At 35.5% G+C, this 17,797-nt stretch overlaps 1 protein-coding gene across 5 annotated transcripts in view; it reads right to left on the reverse strand.

Moving 5' to 3' along the window:
- Window positions 1–17,797, reverse strand: part of Npc1a (Niemann-Pick type C-1a) — a 95,860-nt gene that overhangs the window by 11,169 nt on the left and 66,894 nt on the right. For 4 of the 5 annotated variants that reach the window (XM_067764758.1, XM_067764761.1, XM_067764760.1 and 1 more), the window contains 2 exons: window positions 6,299–7,171; window positions 6,087–6,172 (listed from right to left, as the gene is read on the reverse strand). In XM_067764758.1, coding sequence (XP_067620859.1) covers window positions 6,087–6,172; window positions 6,299–7,171 — 959 coding nt within the window. Of the gene's footprint in view, window positions 1–6,086; window positions 6,173–6,298; window positions 7,172–17,797 lie in introns of those variants that run through there. The other variant, XM_067764759.1, reaches the window with a different exon arrangement.

Consider the following 17,797-nt stretch of genomic DNA (forward strand, 5'->3'; position numbering starts at 1 on the left):
TGACGAATATTAGCATCACTAAGCTGATACTAAATAAATAATCACGCAACAATAAAAAAACATGAAGCCGCCACTCGTATATACATACATGAACACATCAATCATCATTTACACACATATATATAAGGCAACGAAGAGATAACTCACACACAGATGTAATCATCAGCCGAAGTTGTTACTCATACATACACACGCATATATATGTAGCTCAATTACCAAGCAGGAGATACAGCAGTTCTAGAAGGCGAATCGTCTAGACTTTAGTAGAAATATGCGAATGAAGCAACGGAGAGTATAAAAGCAGCGCAAGCTGAGTTATCAGTAATCAGTTGTGATTTAAACAGTTGCGAAGTGAAGTATAATTGTGAAGTACTAGTCCCAAAGTAATCTAAATAAAGACCAGTTTTCAATACTGAATATTGGAGTGATTTTTTTCAACTACACATAACAGTTTAGCGATTCGAACGTTTGCAGAAGGTGTAAAATAAGCGGAGTTTCACTAAATTCGTTATATATATTTCTTCAGTACGACTGGACCGATTTTACTGAATTTTTGTGCGTTCGAGGTGATTTGAGGAAGCTTTAGATTCACAATTTGGTCTGTAGCTTCTCCAACCCAATTGCTAACCTCACCTACCCGTGTCGTATCATGTTTCTTAAACAGCCGAAACTCTGGCGACCCCAAGCTCCTTATGGAACTAGGTAGTGGGGGGCGGGGTGGCCAAGAAGATTCTACGTGATCATATTAAATCGTTCCCGAGATGGTGGTTCTTATACCTAAACTGTTGTTGTTACCGGAACGTAGTGGATCTATACCATCAACATCGATAAGAATCCCCAAAACCTACAACAACAATAACAACAAAACAACAAAAGCTGAAATCTACTACTTATACACATGCAAATATCGCCTGTTGTGAGCTGATATGAAACAGTTACTGTCATAGAAACAATATTCTTACCAATTTTTTTTTTAAAATTGCCGTTTTTCGTTGGACCAGAACCATTTATTTTTTTTTTTTAATTTTCATACTTTGCACCAACATTAGACCGGATCGATTTATTAACCTATATCGCGCAATCGATTTTTCGATAGGATTTGGGCTCAGGAAAAAAGGTTCCACTACGCACACCCAAAAAAATAATTTTCGAGCCTGCGAAATTTCATTTTTTTGTCTTTTTTTCGACTTTGATTTTTAAGGTTTTTTTCTTGACCTACTAAAAAAATTTTCGTTTGATTGTAAATTTTCATGTGTACCCTGTACGACCCAAAAATGTTTGCTAAAAAAAACGTTGGCGATAACAGTTTTTTGAAAAAAAAAAAATTTTTTTTTAGTAGGTCATGAAAAAAACCTTAAAAATCAAAGTCGAGAAAAAGTCAAAAAATGAAATTTCCAAGGCTCGAAAATTATTTTTTTGGGTATGCGTAGTGGAACTTTTTTCCTGAGCCCAAATCCTATCGAAAAATCGATGGCGCGATATCGGTTAACTTTCGTCCATAAAAATCGACCCACCCTAACTAACATATCTATAATGGTAGTTACGTGCCATAAATATGTTGCAAATTTTGTGATGGTGAAAACTTATTTTAAAAAAGTGTGCGTGGTCGTGCAAACGAATTTTCCTCAAATCTAAATATAATGCTAAGAATATTAATTCTGCAAAATACTAACTGCTCTTACGTCTTGCAAAACTTTCATTTGCTTCATGCAAATGTCGGAAGTGCCACGCCCATTTACAAAATTTCATTTTTTAGTCATAAAGTCATGGTAATGTCATTTTGAATTTTTTATACTTTTTTAAGTGGACGTGGTAAGGACTACCCTGCTCAACATGATGTCTTCAACAGCTTAGTATAAGACTTTCAAATTTTCTTTTTATATATAGGCGGTGTCCGCCCATTTTCCAAAATTTTGAAAAATTTCAATTTCTTATCATAATATCAATCCGCACATAGTTTCCGAAGTTCATCGATCTTAAGTAATGAATAATCGCAATTTTTCCTTTTTCCGAAACTTTCGATATCGAAAAAGTGCGCGTGACTATCGTGCCATTTGTCTAATTTTCAATAAATTATTATCTATTCAGGGCCCAAATACAGTGTACCAAATTTCGTTATAGGGGTAACGAACGGACGGACATGGCTGAATCAAGAATTGTTTCCGATGTGACATTACGTACTACCCTTATCTAATCAAATGTGTACAAGTATACGTGAGTTATAAGCAAAAAATAATTTGTGGTTCGATTTTCTTGAGAATTGGTATAGGGCCCGACCAATTGTAGTAATGATCTGAACGATTGTGATAAATCTTATTTATGGTGCGATTTGTTTGAAATTAAATATTTAGGCAGCCTTCCGAATACTTTGGCTAATCCCATATATATTGTGACGAATATTATCATCACTAAGCCGATACAGCAGCCACTCGTATGTACGTAAACAAATCAATCATCATCTACGCATGACATCACAAACGCATGTCATCATTGCCGAAGTAGTACTCATATATACACACGCATATGGATACAAACTACAAATATATTGCAGGTAACCAAGCATGAAGTTCACGAAATTACTAGACCTTAAGATAAATGGGTGAACGAGGAAACCGAGAGTATAAAAGCAGCATCAGCTGAGGCATGACTAAGCAGTTTGATTCAAACACGCAATTAGTTGTGAAGTAAGAGTTAGACGGTTAAGCGCCAATTAAGTAAGTAAGTAAGTAAGATTTATTGTGAAGTACTCTCAAAGTAATCTAATAACGACCATTTTGCGTTATTGAATATTGGAGTTATTTATTCAACAGTTTAGCGATTCGAACGTTAGCAGAAGGTTTGGAATAAGCGGAATTTCACTAAATTTGTTACAATATAAAGGCGAATGCAAAATATGTTGGTAACTTTATAAGTCAAGATCGGGTGAATCAATTTTAAAAATTATAACTGCAGATGGTTTGTATGTTTAATACCCGGTGTTTCAATGCGAGTTTAAACTACAGTTAAAGTTGACTGGGGTTTAACCCTGCCACTTCGGCCGCTTAAGATGAAATGAGCAGACAATTTTATGTCATCGTACAAAGTGGCAAGGTTAAACTCTAGTCAAGTCTAACTGTAGTTTAAACTCGCACCGAAAACCCGGGCTTACGTTGCAAATTAGAATCCATTTCTTAAATATGTGTTTTTACAATATGAGTATCGAATGCGATGCGTTATTGTTGAGTTTTTAGACAAGGGGCCATAGTTAGGAAGAAGAACGAGAGGGAAAGGAAGAGTTATACTTAAAGCCATAGGCAGAGAAAGAGACAAATTAATATAAAATATAGGAGCGGGAGCTGGAGAGAGAGAAAGCGAAGGGGAGGGGATGAAATGTAGAGAGAAGGCGAGGGAGAGGAAAGAAATGGAGAAGTGGAAGGGTGCGAGGGTATAATAGAAAGGAGAGGAAGAAAAAAATGGGGAGTGGAAGTGGGGGCAGGATTGCCAATGGGTTCGGGTCTGGAAGGGAGATAAATGGAATAAGGGCAAAAATAGAGGAAAAATGGAAGATAAAGGAGAGGGGAATGAGATAGAGAGCGAAGAGGGGAGCAAGGCTCATTTTCTTAATGTTGTCGAACCCATTTTTTGGCCGAACAAAGTCTGGCGGATACTTTAGTTATTAATAAAATTGTGAAAGTCTGGATGTCCTGCCGTTTGTCTTTATGACCCAAATCATGCTAGAACAGCTGGACGAATTCCATATTTCATCACAAATATAGCCAATAATTCAGAAGGATCCACTGGCTAGGTTCTTTTTAAAAAAAGGGGTGCTCCTCCTAGGAACAGCACCAGATTTTTTTGAGGAAAGACCTACTTCAGAATATTTTTCAAAATATTCCAATCTTCTTCATACGACTGACTTCTTGGGTGCCAAATATTTTTCCATAGTGCTTACGTAGTTGACTCCTTAAGTTTCTGTGAGGCGAGGTCTCTTCAATCAGATGTCTGTTGGGATGCCGAGGTTCCTGATAATTCAACAAAAGATGTTTGTTCAGCACTTAATTTCTGTCCTTTATGGGCAGTCATCTCGCCTCACTGTGTAGATGATGTTCTGGAGACATAAGACGATATCTCGTGGCGTTACTGAACGCAGTGTTTGGACAGGCCTACAAATTCCTGCAGTGTGTTTTTTTAGGCTCGGCGGCAATATCGGAGACGCGTAACATACAAAGGGCTAGCCGCGGCTGGCCAATTGCTTTATAAGTAGCCATAAACCTTATTTGTCTTTGCCCAAGTGCTGATTTCGGTTGCATGCTCGCCAAAACGTAGGCCTGATCGAACGTCACACCGAACACTTTTGGGTGTAGGGCAGTCGGTAGCATAGTAATTGTCCAATATTGCAATGGACTCGCCGAGGATTTGATCGGTGACAGTGGTGCAAAATTCGGCGAGGTGATTGAGCGTTTTTCAACCAAATTCTGAGATGGAGCCATATTATTCAAAATAATTCTGGGAATATTCGCATACATCTCATAATTTGTTTCAAAAACGTACCATTTCAGTATAAATGGCGTACGGGAGACCATTTTATTAAACATAGAACCTTCTTCAGTCTAATTATGAGAGAGGATAGCGTAGGTGATATTTTACTCTGGCGTTGGTGTGCAATGACCTAGACCGTTATATAAGTATAAGGAGCGGTGTTAGGAGTTTGGGAAAAAACTTAGAGATAATTCCAGCATTACTTTTTTTTTTTGGCGTATTTCGGAAGCATGTTGGGTCCATACCCGAATCCTTCCAGTACTTTTTACGTAACACTTCGCGGTATTGTTTTGAATAATTTCTTGATAGTTTTCTGGATATTTTGGAATTATTTCTGGATCTTTTTTGTATTGTTTTCGGTTTAAGGTTCAAATTGAGACTGTGAAAAAATTTGGGATCATTTTAGGAATATTCTCTAATCCTTTCAAGAACTCCCGACAAATCAAAATTCACAAAAATTTTCTATAGAAAATTAATAGAACACTTACCGAAAGGTCATAATTGAAAATAAATGTCTGATTGTCGGAATTTCGTCGTGCTTGAATTATGAATGGCCGGTTGTATGTGTCTGAATTACCAATTTCGGTCCAAAGCAGTAAATAGTCTGGCGACTTAAAACATGAACAACAAGTTTAGGTCCCACTGAGTTTTGTGATTTTTCTGCTTCACCACAGAACGTTATCATAAGATTGCTACGAGTGTTGGGGAGTATTGCCGATGTAGATGATTTTTTGCTGGATATAAATCCGGAACGTTTCCCGCAACAAGCACCATTAAGTTATACACCCGACCAACACGGGAACGATGCAATATGACCCTATTGAATCTTTTGAGGCCATGACTAGTGATGGAGTCCTAAATGGTCTTGGGCCCAAAAACAAGGTTTTGTTAGGATGAGTTCCTGATGCCTAAGAAGGTATTGAACAAGAAGAGCAGCATGCTATGGTCTGTGGACTTACAAAGGCACACACTAAGAGACATCATAAGTAACTGGGAAACAAAGCAGTTTAAAGGCAGGCCAAATTATTTATACTCCCAGCAACGAGACTATCAGCCAAACTCATTAATCTAAGCAGAAAGGACCTACCAACTCTCAATGAGTACTATACGGGACACTATAATCAACGATAACATCTAAGTAAGTTAAATCTATCCGCTATACAAATCTGTCGCTTTTGTGAGTGGAGGATTGAACATCGATTCACATTCTCTGCGGATGCGTCGCTCGGGCAAGCCAAAGACTCTCCCACCTAGGTGGCGTGACTCTTTAATTCTTTCATGATATGAGGTAAAAAGCCTGCAGAGGTACTTAAATAGATTAAAAGCAGAAGGTTTGGAATAAGCGGAATTTCACTAAATTCATTACAATAATAATATTTCTTTATTTCACCGTGCTGGGGGCCAATTTACGTTCTGTGAAGTGATAAAATGAAAACGTACTTTCATACATTTCAACACATTTTTGTATGAGGTTTTGTTTTCATTGTATCACTTCACAGAACGTGAATTGGTCTCCTGGTTTCTGGATAGTAGTTTTTGGAGAAAATTACAAAATGTTTGTTTTTTTTTTATCTTACCGCGGATAGCGATGTTTCTTGCACTTTGAGGGCTTGTCGTTGATAATTCACCAACTTTGCTTTATTAATGGGTGCACCTATTACAATGGAAAAACGAAAAAATAAAAATTATTATAGTATTTATTTTAGCTAAGAAAACTAATTTTAATATTTATATAAATATATCTATTTTCTAAAAAAATTCACTTCATTTCTTCACTTACCAATATAGCTAAGCAGTACCGGTAGGAATATAAGTCCATGAGCAGCGCCAATCAATACAATGCCCAGATACATACGGAAATAAAATACTTGAAAGATTTGACTTTTTGCAAAAGCCAAAACTAAAATGCCACCAAATTTCGTCAGTGTTATACCCGAAAATATCGAACTACCCATCTTGGCTAGGCAATCGGCGGCACGTTTCTCACGTGTACACTCCATTGAAATCGAGAAACTATGAACCAAATGTGAACAAAATTCAACCGATATACCAGCAGCCATCACCAAATTCACCAACGATACAGCATTCAATGATATATTCCAATAATACATTATACCACCAAGATTTATAACAATCATTGTGATTGTTATCACAACAACCAACGATGAATGTATATCGAAACCCATCAATACAAAGGTAACAATAAATATCGCCATCACAGATATACCCATACTTTGTAATGTATCAGACCACATAGTTAAATATTGTTCATAGAATACATAAAATACTGAATATGGAAATACTTCAATATCGAGTGTTTGTTCGAATGGTACACCTTGTGACATTAAACGTCCACGTAACATATGCGTTATGTTTGCAGATATTTTACGTGCCGAACGTAATGATTCATCATAATCGGCTGATGATTTTAATATAGAATGGTATGCCATGAAATATGATGCACCAACTGTTGACAAATTTGTCCTTGGATTCGTATTATATTCTACAGCATTACCATAGGCGCCATGACCAGCTTTGGCGCAACTATCATCAGGAATATCATTTAAGAAGAATGAAAGATATTTGCCAAAATCATGCGCTGTTGGACGTTGGACTTCGTTAGTTTTGATGACGCAATTATCACAGGCAGTATCTGAAAATGTAGAATGTAGTTTATGAATTAACAAAAATAAAAAATAAATTACTGCATGCGACTTGCGCTAAAAGTGTTGTTATAAACAGCTGTAGAATTAAACTAAACACTATAGTTTTTAATCTGAATAAGTTTGTTTTGTTGTCTACTTTTCTACTTTTCTATTTTTTTTTTTTTTTTCATTTTTTTTCTCTGTTGATTGTTTTTATTTTACTAGTTTTTTAGATATATGTATATATTGAAGGTAGTTACAGTAAAAAAAAAAAAACAAATTATGTTTACAGGCAGTGTTTTATTTTCATTTATCGTAAACATTATGACCAACTTCGCTCCACTAGTAAAAAAAATGTGTAAGTTTTTTTTGGAAATTTCCAAAAATATTGTAGAAACCATATTGTAATGCCAATTTCACACAGAGGCTTAATGAAATAATTAGTCCAGTTTTCTACATTAAGGCTGTGTGCGAGTTTGCCTAAATTGCTACCTAAATACACAAAAAACCTAAATCACTGGAAACTGTCCGCAAGGCAGTGCAAAAGAAAAAATTTAGAATTATTTTGAGTATACTTTTCAACCTAAATTGAAGTCAAATTTTAAAAATAAACAAATTTTTTGATTTTTCTTCAATTTTGTTTTTCACTTTAAAAATTTGCTGTGAAATGCACATCTGCATACAAATATAGTAGTTAACATATAGTCAAGGGCGCGATGGTTAGTGATGTGGTAGGTGTGGCGATCGATTGGTAAATACGGTGCCAATTAGTTGAGTTTTTGCAGTGAAACCAAATCGCCACACGGTGATGGCAAGGAAAGTGGATCAAAGTCTGCACAAATTTCTCAGAAACTTACTGGCCAAAAATGTGTAAATAGTGGCATGCTTAATGTTATCCGTTTCATTTTACCCTATATAGAGGAAGATCCCCTCAAGATGTGATCCAATACGGTCAGCGAAAAAGGCCCTACAAGTTGAATCAGAAGCAGTTTCATGTACTGCTATCTCGGGAACTCCTACTATGAACCCTTCTTAGTACATGCCCATTTAAAGCATGCATATCTGCAGATTGTAAATACAACAAAAGTTTCAAAGTGCAATTTTTTGTATTAATTTCCAAGCTTAAACAATTTAGATTGTCAAATGTAGTCGCACACTTTTGCCAGCTTTTTACCTAAATTGTAGCAGTGCTGGAAATTTCCATTGGAATATTAGTTTAGGTACCTATAATTCAGACTAACTCGCACCCAGCCTAAATCCCCAATTGAACTCAATCTTCCATACAAAATACAAATTCTTAATTATCTCAATATAGCTTTATTGAATGCCTAGTCGAGTGAAAAATCCAGTCGGTTTTGTTTGGTGCTTCGAATTTTATTGTCAATGTAACAAATGACAATCAAAAATAAATTATTTTAAATAATTTACGAAAAAATCCAAAATTTAATCTTCGCTGCATTTGCTGCAGAAGATAATATGGGTTTTTCGAAAATAGGTACATATTTGGTTAGGTGCAACATCTATGGGTAGTTGCGCATCCAATTTATTTTGATTGTATTTATAGTTAAAGAAGGAAACGGCTGCTTTCCATTATCCTTTTTTTGTAAAAAAAACGAAATATTTTTTTGGAGCTGCAGACAGATGTTCGCCTAATGGAGCAAAAGGCCCTGTATGAAAAGGGAAACTTAATTATTTCTTTAAATAGAATTGTGATTCGATTAAGTTTCTGTGTGAAAACGGTATAATACTCTTATATTGCTAATAGAAAATGCTCGCAATGTGTTTTGGATTCCAAATCAAAACAAGACATCCCACAAAATTTTTGTGATAAATTTAGGTACATTCGATTATTGAATACAAAAACAAAAACATTTAAACAGCAGTATATGGGCACTCTGATGTTTGTGAGGGTGCCTAGATTGACGTAGCAATATAGGAGTATTACATATATGGTAGAAACTTTTTTTCATTTACTTAAGAAATATCCAAGGCGAATTCAGTACCAGGTGATGTTATCTCAACAGCTGATTGCTTCTTCTTGATTATTTTCCACACAGCGACTTGTACTTTAATATGTCAGTTAATCGAAATCAATTAAAGTTTTCTTTTGACTTGAAATTCTTCTGCACGGTGAATTGGTTAAATTCGCTTTGCCCCACCTTGTATGGATTCGCCTTGGAAATATCCATACAGAAAGAATAAAATTTGTTTGTGTTTTACAAATTGCCAAATTTGATATTTCAGTAACTATTATTGGGTACCCTTGTTTGAAAATTGCAGAAAACATTTACGTGCATTTGTACCATGAAAAATAATTTATGTACGAAATACCCCTTACGTATTTATAGGGCAATTTAGGTGTTGGGTCATATGTTTACCGATAAATTCCCATTTTTTGCCTTGAAGGGTTAACAATGGAACTTTATATCAAATTGTGGATTAATCTACAAGTGGGTACCAACATATACTATATCATTAACGTTAATGGTAAACGTTTTGCTGTTGCAATATATAGGTACATACTTGTAGATTTACCCACAATAACCTCTATTTTTTAATTAATTTATAAAATCTTACTGGATTCAAAAGATATAGGGCAACTTAGGTGCTGGGTCATTTGTGTACCGATAAATTCCCACTTTTGCCTTGAAGGGTTAATGATGAAATGATGAAATTGTATTATATAGCCACCTTCCTGTAGATTGATACTCAATTTGATTCAACGTTCTATCCTTACCGGTTCAATTTCTACGTGCGATTTATCGGTTGACTGATCAGATCGGGCTATTAACTGACTTGAATCAAGGTTTTATCGTTAACGGTTAAGACACTAAGTGCATTAATCGGTTTTCCGATAACTACTGTCCCTTGGTGTATACCTTTAGAAGCAAGCAAAATGGAACCCTGAATCAAATTGTGTATCAATCTGCAACTATAATGCAAAAAATTAGTTAAGAAAATCTTGCTTGGTTCAAGAGATATAGGCGAATTTAGGTGCCGGGTCATTTGTGTACCGATAAATTGCCATTTTGCACTGAAAGGTTAATGATAGAAGTTTATATCAAATTGTGGATTAGTCTACAGGTGAGTACCTATGTATTGCAAAAACAAAAAAATTGTCATTCAAGAGATATACACAAGGGAAAGTAATAATCGAAAAACCGATTAATGCACTTAGTGCCTTAATCCTTAACGATAAAACCTTGAATCATGGTGTTCCTCAATCTATAAGAAGGTAGGCACTAGATGTAACAAAAAAATTTTTGAAATTTTGCTTGGTTCAAGAGATATACACAAAAATCAGTTAACAGCTAGCACTGATAAATCAACCGATAAATCGCACGTAGAAATTGAACCGTTAAGGATAGAACGTTGAATCAAATTGTGTATTTATCTACGAGTAAGTGGCTACATGGCACAAAAAATAGTTTTAAAAATCTTACTTGGTTCAAGTGATGTAGGGCAATTTGTGTGCTGGGTCACTTGGGTACTGAAAAACTATCATTTTTGCCTTGAAGGGTTAATGATGGAACTTTATATCAAATTGTGGATTAATCTACAAGTAGGTGGCTATATAATAAAAAAAAAATGTTTTAAAAAATCGTCCTTAGTTCAAGAGATATTGGCAATTTAGGCGCTGACTCATTTGTGTACCGATAAATCTCTATTTTGCATTGAAGGGTTAATGATAGAAGTTAATGTCAATTGTGAATTAGTCTTCAGGTGAGTACCTATGTATTGCAAAAACAAAAACTTTGCCATTTGATTTGGCTCAAGAGATATACACAATAATCCATTCAGCCGTCAGAAGTTGTGATAAACCGGAAATCTCTATATGATGCATACCAAGAGTTTCGAAAATCTTGCTTGGTTCAAGAGATATAGGGCAATTTAGGTGCTGGCTCATTTGCGTGCCGATAAATTCCCATTTTTGCCTTGCAGGGTTAATGATGAAACTTTATATCAAATTGTATTGTATATAAAAATATTTTACTTAATTCCAAACTATTGTGGGTTTGGTTTCTTTCTGACAGCAGCAAGGAGGCTGTCAGATCCAAATTTTACTTAGTAGTTTAAAAAAGTCGGAAATTTTGCAAACATTGCATACTATAACAGGAGCTCAGAATTTAAGCATAAGCGGCAACGGAAGCAGTTTCAGTTCCAAACGCGCCTAAAATTATGCTACAAATTCACCTATCTGTAACAAGCGATATGCACACCTACATCGTCGGAAATTTCGCATTGCATATTCTAACAGGAGCGCAGAAATTAAACACAAGCGGCAGCGGAAGCAATTGCAATACGAAATGCGCCTAAAAGTATGCTAAAAATATACTTAACTGTGTAACAAACGATATACTCTATTGCAGGAGCTGAACATAATTCGTTTTGATCTTGCTATACAAGAAAGTGTGATATTTTTTTTTCTCGTTTGTTTGTGTACTGTATATTATCGTTCGAGTATAGCGAACCTTATAATCTTCCTAAACTCTCTTTGCGTAAGGAACGATCACGATTCCTATAGTGTAACCTATAAATGTATTCTCACAATCTCTGGCTGTTGTAAACAATGTTTCTAACCTGGAAATAAGTACGCTTGTGTGCTTTGTTTTATATTTCGAAAGCTCATGGTTGTCAGAAAGTTTGGGCACAGCTGCTTCTAAAGTTTGTGATGTTCCAAGATGCATCCCTTCGCTGGGTTCTTTCGTTGTTTTCGAATCGAAATCTGCTTTCGATGTTTCGACATTAATTTCAAAATGCCGTGACTTCCAACTGATTTTTGGTTTATATTCTCATTACTTTAACCAAAGCTATAACGAGTTTAGAACATTCGTTTTAAAATCGTGTCCACACGGCATCTATTTGAGTGTGGTGTATGGCACCGCGGAGTTTTTGCAATTGTTTCGATTCACTGTCTGAGCGACAACTATTTAACCAGGAGCTTGTAAGTTGAAAGAAATATCAATCGAATAAGAGGCACAATGTCCCTTAATGTATGCAAGTAAACACTAAGTAGCCACATAAAAAATGTGATCGTGATCACAATCAAAACACACTTATATATTGCGCATTTGAATAGGAGCTCAGAATATAAAGATCGACGACATAGGAAGTGCATACTTATGCATTGCCCCCAAAGGTATGCTACAAAAGCATGTGGCGCTATTTCAAATTCGGCATTTCCTCCGAACGCTTTAACAATGTATGCGTTCGAACATTTGGAGGCAATGCACATATAAATAATTTACTTCCGTTGTCGTCGATCTTTATATTCTGAGGACCTATTCACACATTGTAGAATATAACTCTATTCCACCTTTCCTATGATGTATGCAATAGACAAAATAAAAAGCCAACGATTATAATACACTAAATACTGCACATTGTAATAGGTGCTCAGAAAATAAAGAGCGACGACAACGGATATCGCCCCCAAATGTATGCTACAAAATTATTCAGCGTTGTCTCAAATAAGGCGTTTCATCTCTACCATTATACAGTGTGCACGTTACTGGAATATAATATGATATACCCCATAGCAGTTCTCAAAGTAAATATATTTTAGAATTACAATTTCTTAATTTTTTTTTATTCAAAATGTTCCAAATGTAAGTTTTTGTGAGAAAATTTTTACTTATTTTATTTTTTTAATAACAAACTATGCCAGAAACTTTGCAAACACTGCATACTTTAATAGAAGTTCAGAAATCGAACACAAGCGGCAAAGGAAGCAGTGCAACAAATATATACCCTATTGCAAGAGCTGAATAAAATTCGAACTTGCTTTGATAGAATTGGATTTTTATCTTTATTTGTTTCTTTCTGTTAATATGCTGTCGTTTTTTCCTGCCTCTTTTGATTTCTTTTCATATAAACTGCTAAGTTCCCAGATACCTGGTCCTTAAAACAGGCAAATGGTTGATGCAGCATCGCCATTCAGGTAAATAAGACATGTCCGTAAACACTATAAAGAAGTTAGACATCAAAGAACTCATCTAATTTATCCAAAAGAGAACGAAGAGATCTTCAGTATTATCATGCACGGTCGGTAAATTCTTATGACGATTTTTGCCCGGTAAGCCCTCTTCTTAAAGTTCACTATCCAATTCTTACATAAGACGAAAAAATACCCTCCATGGACTCACTCGTCACCCTGGTCCAACTTCAATCTACGTAACGTATTTCATATATTTGTTACTCCAACAACCATCATTTCAATGGTATTATAAAGCCATCACCTCTAACATTAATGTCTCTAAGCTCCAACTTTGTCGAAACTGCCAGTCTTCTTGGACTTCCGTGAGTGAAAAGTGGTGGTTATTCGTGAGTTACCACAGCTATTTGATATGGCGAAGCACATAATAAAAATCCAATTGTCAACCTCACCTACGCGTGGTGAATCTTGCTTCTTTAGCTGCCGAGGCTGTAGCGAGCCCAAGTTCCTCATTGAACTATGGGTTGGGGACGGGCTAGAAGGTGCAATAAGATCACATCCCAAGATGGTCGGACTTGTGCCTTAATGGCGCTTCTTACCGGAACGTGCCGCATCTATATCCGACGAAGGACCATCAACATCGATAACACTCCCCAAATACTTTGTGGAGCGTCTTTATCGCTACAACAACTACAACAACCATAAAAACTTGGCGAAGCACAGAAGAAGATAATTAATCGATAGACATCCAATAAGATGGTTCGCCCTAGAAAATATGTATATATTTGATGCAGTTCGAAAATTTTCTGGCGAGTACAAAAAAACAAGGTGAATTTCGGACGCCGGTTTTTGTAAAATACTGAACATTTCAACAGGTGCTCAGAAACGTACAACAAGCAACACCGGAAACAATTCATTATACTTCGCCCCTAAAAGTATGCAATGCTCTTCCAAAATGTTGCATTTCCTTTTACAGTACGTATAATGGCCCATACGCATTAAAATAAAGCAGTTTCTCAGACTTGGATTTTCTGATTAAGAGGAGGGTATTTTGTTTGTATAGCAAAAACCAGCAAGCCATATTTTACTCAAAAACTCTAATCTGAGAAAATACTCGCTTTTTATGCGTAAGACGCAATGTACATGCTGATGGAAGAAAGTAGGGTATATCGTGGAATTCTTGAACACGACGTTTCCTTGGACAACGCGATAACTTTTCTCATAGTAATGCTGAACAGTTTCAACCAACTGAGTACTCGTGTTGCATCAGGTTCACGTGTGTAAGCGAGCCGTTACCGCGCTTCCATATCCAAGAGAAATTTGACAATTGAAAGTTCTTTTCAATCGGAATATTTTTTTTCATTTTGGCTGAGGTGAATATATTTTATTATTGATCATATATGTAATACTCCTATATTGCTACAAAAAGCTAGGTACATTCCCAAACATCAGCGTGCCGATATATTGCTGTTTAAACGTTTTTGCTTTCGTATTAAATAATCGAATGTACCTAAATTTACGTTTTTTCTTGTCACACTTAAGCTGCTACAATCACAAACATTTTATAGGCTGTCTTGTTTTGATTTCGAATTCAAAACACATTGCGAGCATTCTTCTCTATTAGCAATATAGGAGTATTACATATATGTTATTGATGGTACTTAAAATATCTGATGAACAAAAGAGTTTTGTGATAAGTTTGCGTTATGTAACATAATAGGCTCTTGTCGAGGTATTTTTGGACACTTAGTTCTTGGCATTTGGCAGCAGAGTTTCTGTGTCTGTTGCGTGAAAAAAAGTTTTTTGGTAAACTTCACGCAGCGTAAGTTTGTGGGCAGCTTCTAATAGTTTTCTGAACTAATTAAAGAATTAAACAGACTGATCTTAATAACATCTTAAGTTAAGTTATAGTAAGATAGAAAATGTTGGTACCTCCAGAAATTGTGGTGCCCTATGTGATATTGTCCAGGAATGATGGAAAATTTTTTTACGAGAAAGGCGTCGGCAGTGAGAAGGAAGAAGCGTTCATAGCAGATGTGGACATAATTATTTTTTTTTTTTTGTTTCGAATAAATCTGAATGTTATGGATTATTCAGACCTTATCGGAGACTGAGTGGAATATCACCCTTTCTCCAATGCAAGATCGAAAACGCACTATTTCTGCATTTGTTCCATAAACGCCCAATTTAATGTCAAAATGTATTGATTTATGCTCAGATTGGGCGTTTTTTGAGACATATTCTGGGGTGCCATTTACAAGTTTTCTGATATATGATGCTTTCGAATCGACAACGGAGACAGGGTGATACTCCCTTTCAGTAGTCGTTTTATAATAAACTGGGGTAATTTTCACATCACTAAATAAATGCACACCAACAAAAAAGTTTAAATCAAGCAACATAAACACATTCATCATCATTTACTCACATACATACAAGGCAAGGAAGAGATAACTCACACACAGAGGTAGTCATCAGACGCAGTAGTACTCACGCATACACCCGCATATGGCTATAAGATAGACATAAACTACAAATATACACGTATATAGCTAATAACCAAGCAAGAGATATAATTGTTCTGGAATACAGTTTCGCGAAATGACTAGACCTTATGAGAAATGGATGAACGAGAAAACTGACAGTATAAAAGGAGCGCAAGCTGAGGAATCAGTAATCAGTTTTGATTTAAACCCGCTATTGATTATGACGTATAATTGTGAAGTACTACTCTCAAAGTAATAAATAAAGACCAGTTTTGCATTACTGAATATTAGAGTTATTTATTCAACAGTTTAGCGATTCGAACGTTAGCAGAAGGTTTGGAGTAAGCGGAATTCCCCAAAATTCGTTACAATACAATAATTAAATTGCGAGTTTTTAAGTTGTAGTGAAAAACAACAGGAAAATATCTCTTATCTCAGTCGAGTCTACGTCCAAAAGAATTATCCAATTTTACCGATAGTTTTTAGAATTTTTTGATAGTGTTTTAACAAAATGTTTCGTGTTTTTTAAATTTCTTAGATTAATGCAAAAATTCGAAAATTTTTAATGAGTTTTAGAAGCCTTTCACAATTAATAATTAAGTTAATAAATAACTTTTATTATAACAGAAAACATTGAAAGATTTAACATATGAGCTGATATTATAGCTATTTCGATTCTGCCAACGATCTCTTGAGATATCTTTGTATTTTAAACCAGAAATTATATCGTGCGGGCGCTATGGTATGATCGTAGCGTGCTCCGCCATCCACACCGTAGATCCTGGGTTGATGTCCGGGCAAAGCAACATCAAAATTTTAGAAACAAGTTTTTTCAACTAGAAGAAAAATTTCCTTAGCGGGGTCGCCCCTCGGCAGTGTTTGGCTAACACTCCGTGTGTATTCCTGCTATGGAAAGCTCTCAGCGAAATCTCATCTAAAAGTTACGCAAAAACTGATTGCAACGAAACTAATATAAATAAAATAATTTAAAAAAATGTTTAAGTTAAACGGTTTTTTTGAAAACAATACTTACATGAAGTAATAATAATACTAAAAGCTAGAAAATAATTATGTAGGTAGGTCCTAGGAACTAGTCATCACACTCCTCATCAATCTAGGGCGTTGATGAGACAACTAAATAAAAGTTTGGGAGCGTTGAAATTTCTTAAAATGTGAGGCGTAGCATAACCTGATTAAGGTTCAGTTGGTCTTATATATAACTATCAATAGAAATTTTACGCATCCAACCCTTTTATTTAATTGGCTGATCAACGCCCTAGATTGATGAGGAGTGTGATGACTAGTACCTACGACCTACCTAATTATTTTCTAGCTTTTAGTATTATTAGTACTTCATGTATTTTCAATAAAACCGTTTAACTAAATTTTTCTTTTTTAATTATTTTATTTTCAGTTTTTAGTCTTTATTTAATTGCCTATTATTTCTCATTTATTTAGTAATTTAGTGACTCATTATAACAAGGACTATTTCCTACAATTTGTTACAATCTAAGTCCTCAATACATTATCCTTCCAAAGACTTTACTCGACTCTGCGCCACGTATGCTTGTCCCTCCTCGAACTCCAAAATATTTTGTTGTCACTTCTACCGGACTGTATATCATATTTGTTCCAAATATGAGCCAAATGGGACATCATGATCGCTTTCTCTTCATGTATGTATTATGTGTTCCAAATATGGACCAAATCGGACCACAAATACGATTTTTATGAATATCTCGATCCTTGCACCACCTAACGGCGATTTTTTTTATAGGTCGCTTTCTATTCTTGTATGTTTCATGTGTTCCAAATATGAACCAAAAGGACCACAAATGCATTGTCATCGGGTTCTGAACTATATTCCAAGTTTCAAGTTTGTAGCTTATCGGGAAGTTACTTAAATTTCAATTACAAAAATCGTGCCGGCCGGCCGTCCACCCTGTCACGTCAAGCAATATAAAACCGTTTAAAAATAAAATAAATAAGGCGCGATAACCTCCAAGAGATTTTAGGCCGAGCTTCTCTTCCCATTTGCGTCATCTATCATCGCCATATGTGGCGAAGTTGGTTATATCTTTTTAAAAACCCATTGGGAAAAATCCCTCAGGAAACAATAAAAAATGCTGCAACCCACTCTAGTAGCACGATTTTATATCAAATGTCATAACGCCAGTAAAAGTCAATTGGCTAATATGGCGGCCAAAATCATT

Source organism: Eurosta solidaginis, chromosome 2 (genome assembly GCF_040869045.1).
Source record: "Eurosta solidaginis isolate ZX-2024a chromosome 2, ASM4086904v1, whole genome shotgun sequence".
Classification (NCBI taxonomy): domain Eukaryota; kingdom Metazoa; phylum Arthropoda; class Insecta; order Diptera; family Tephritidae; genus Eurosta; species Eurosta solidaginis.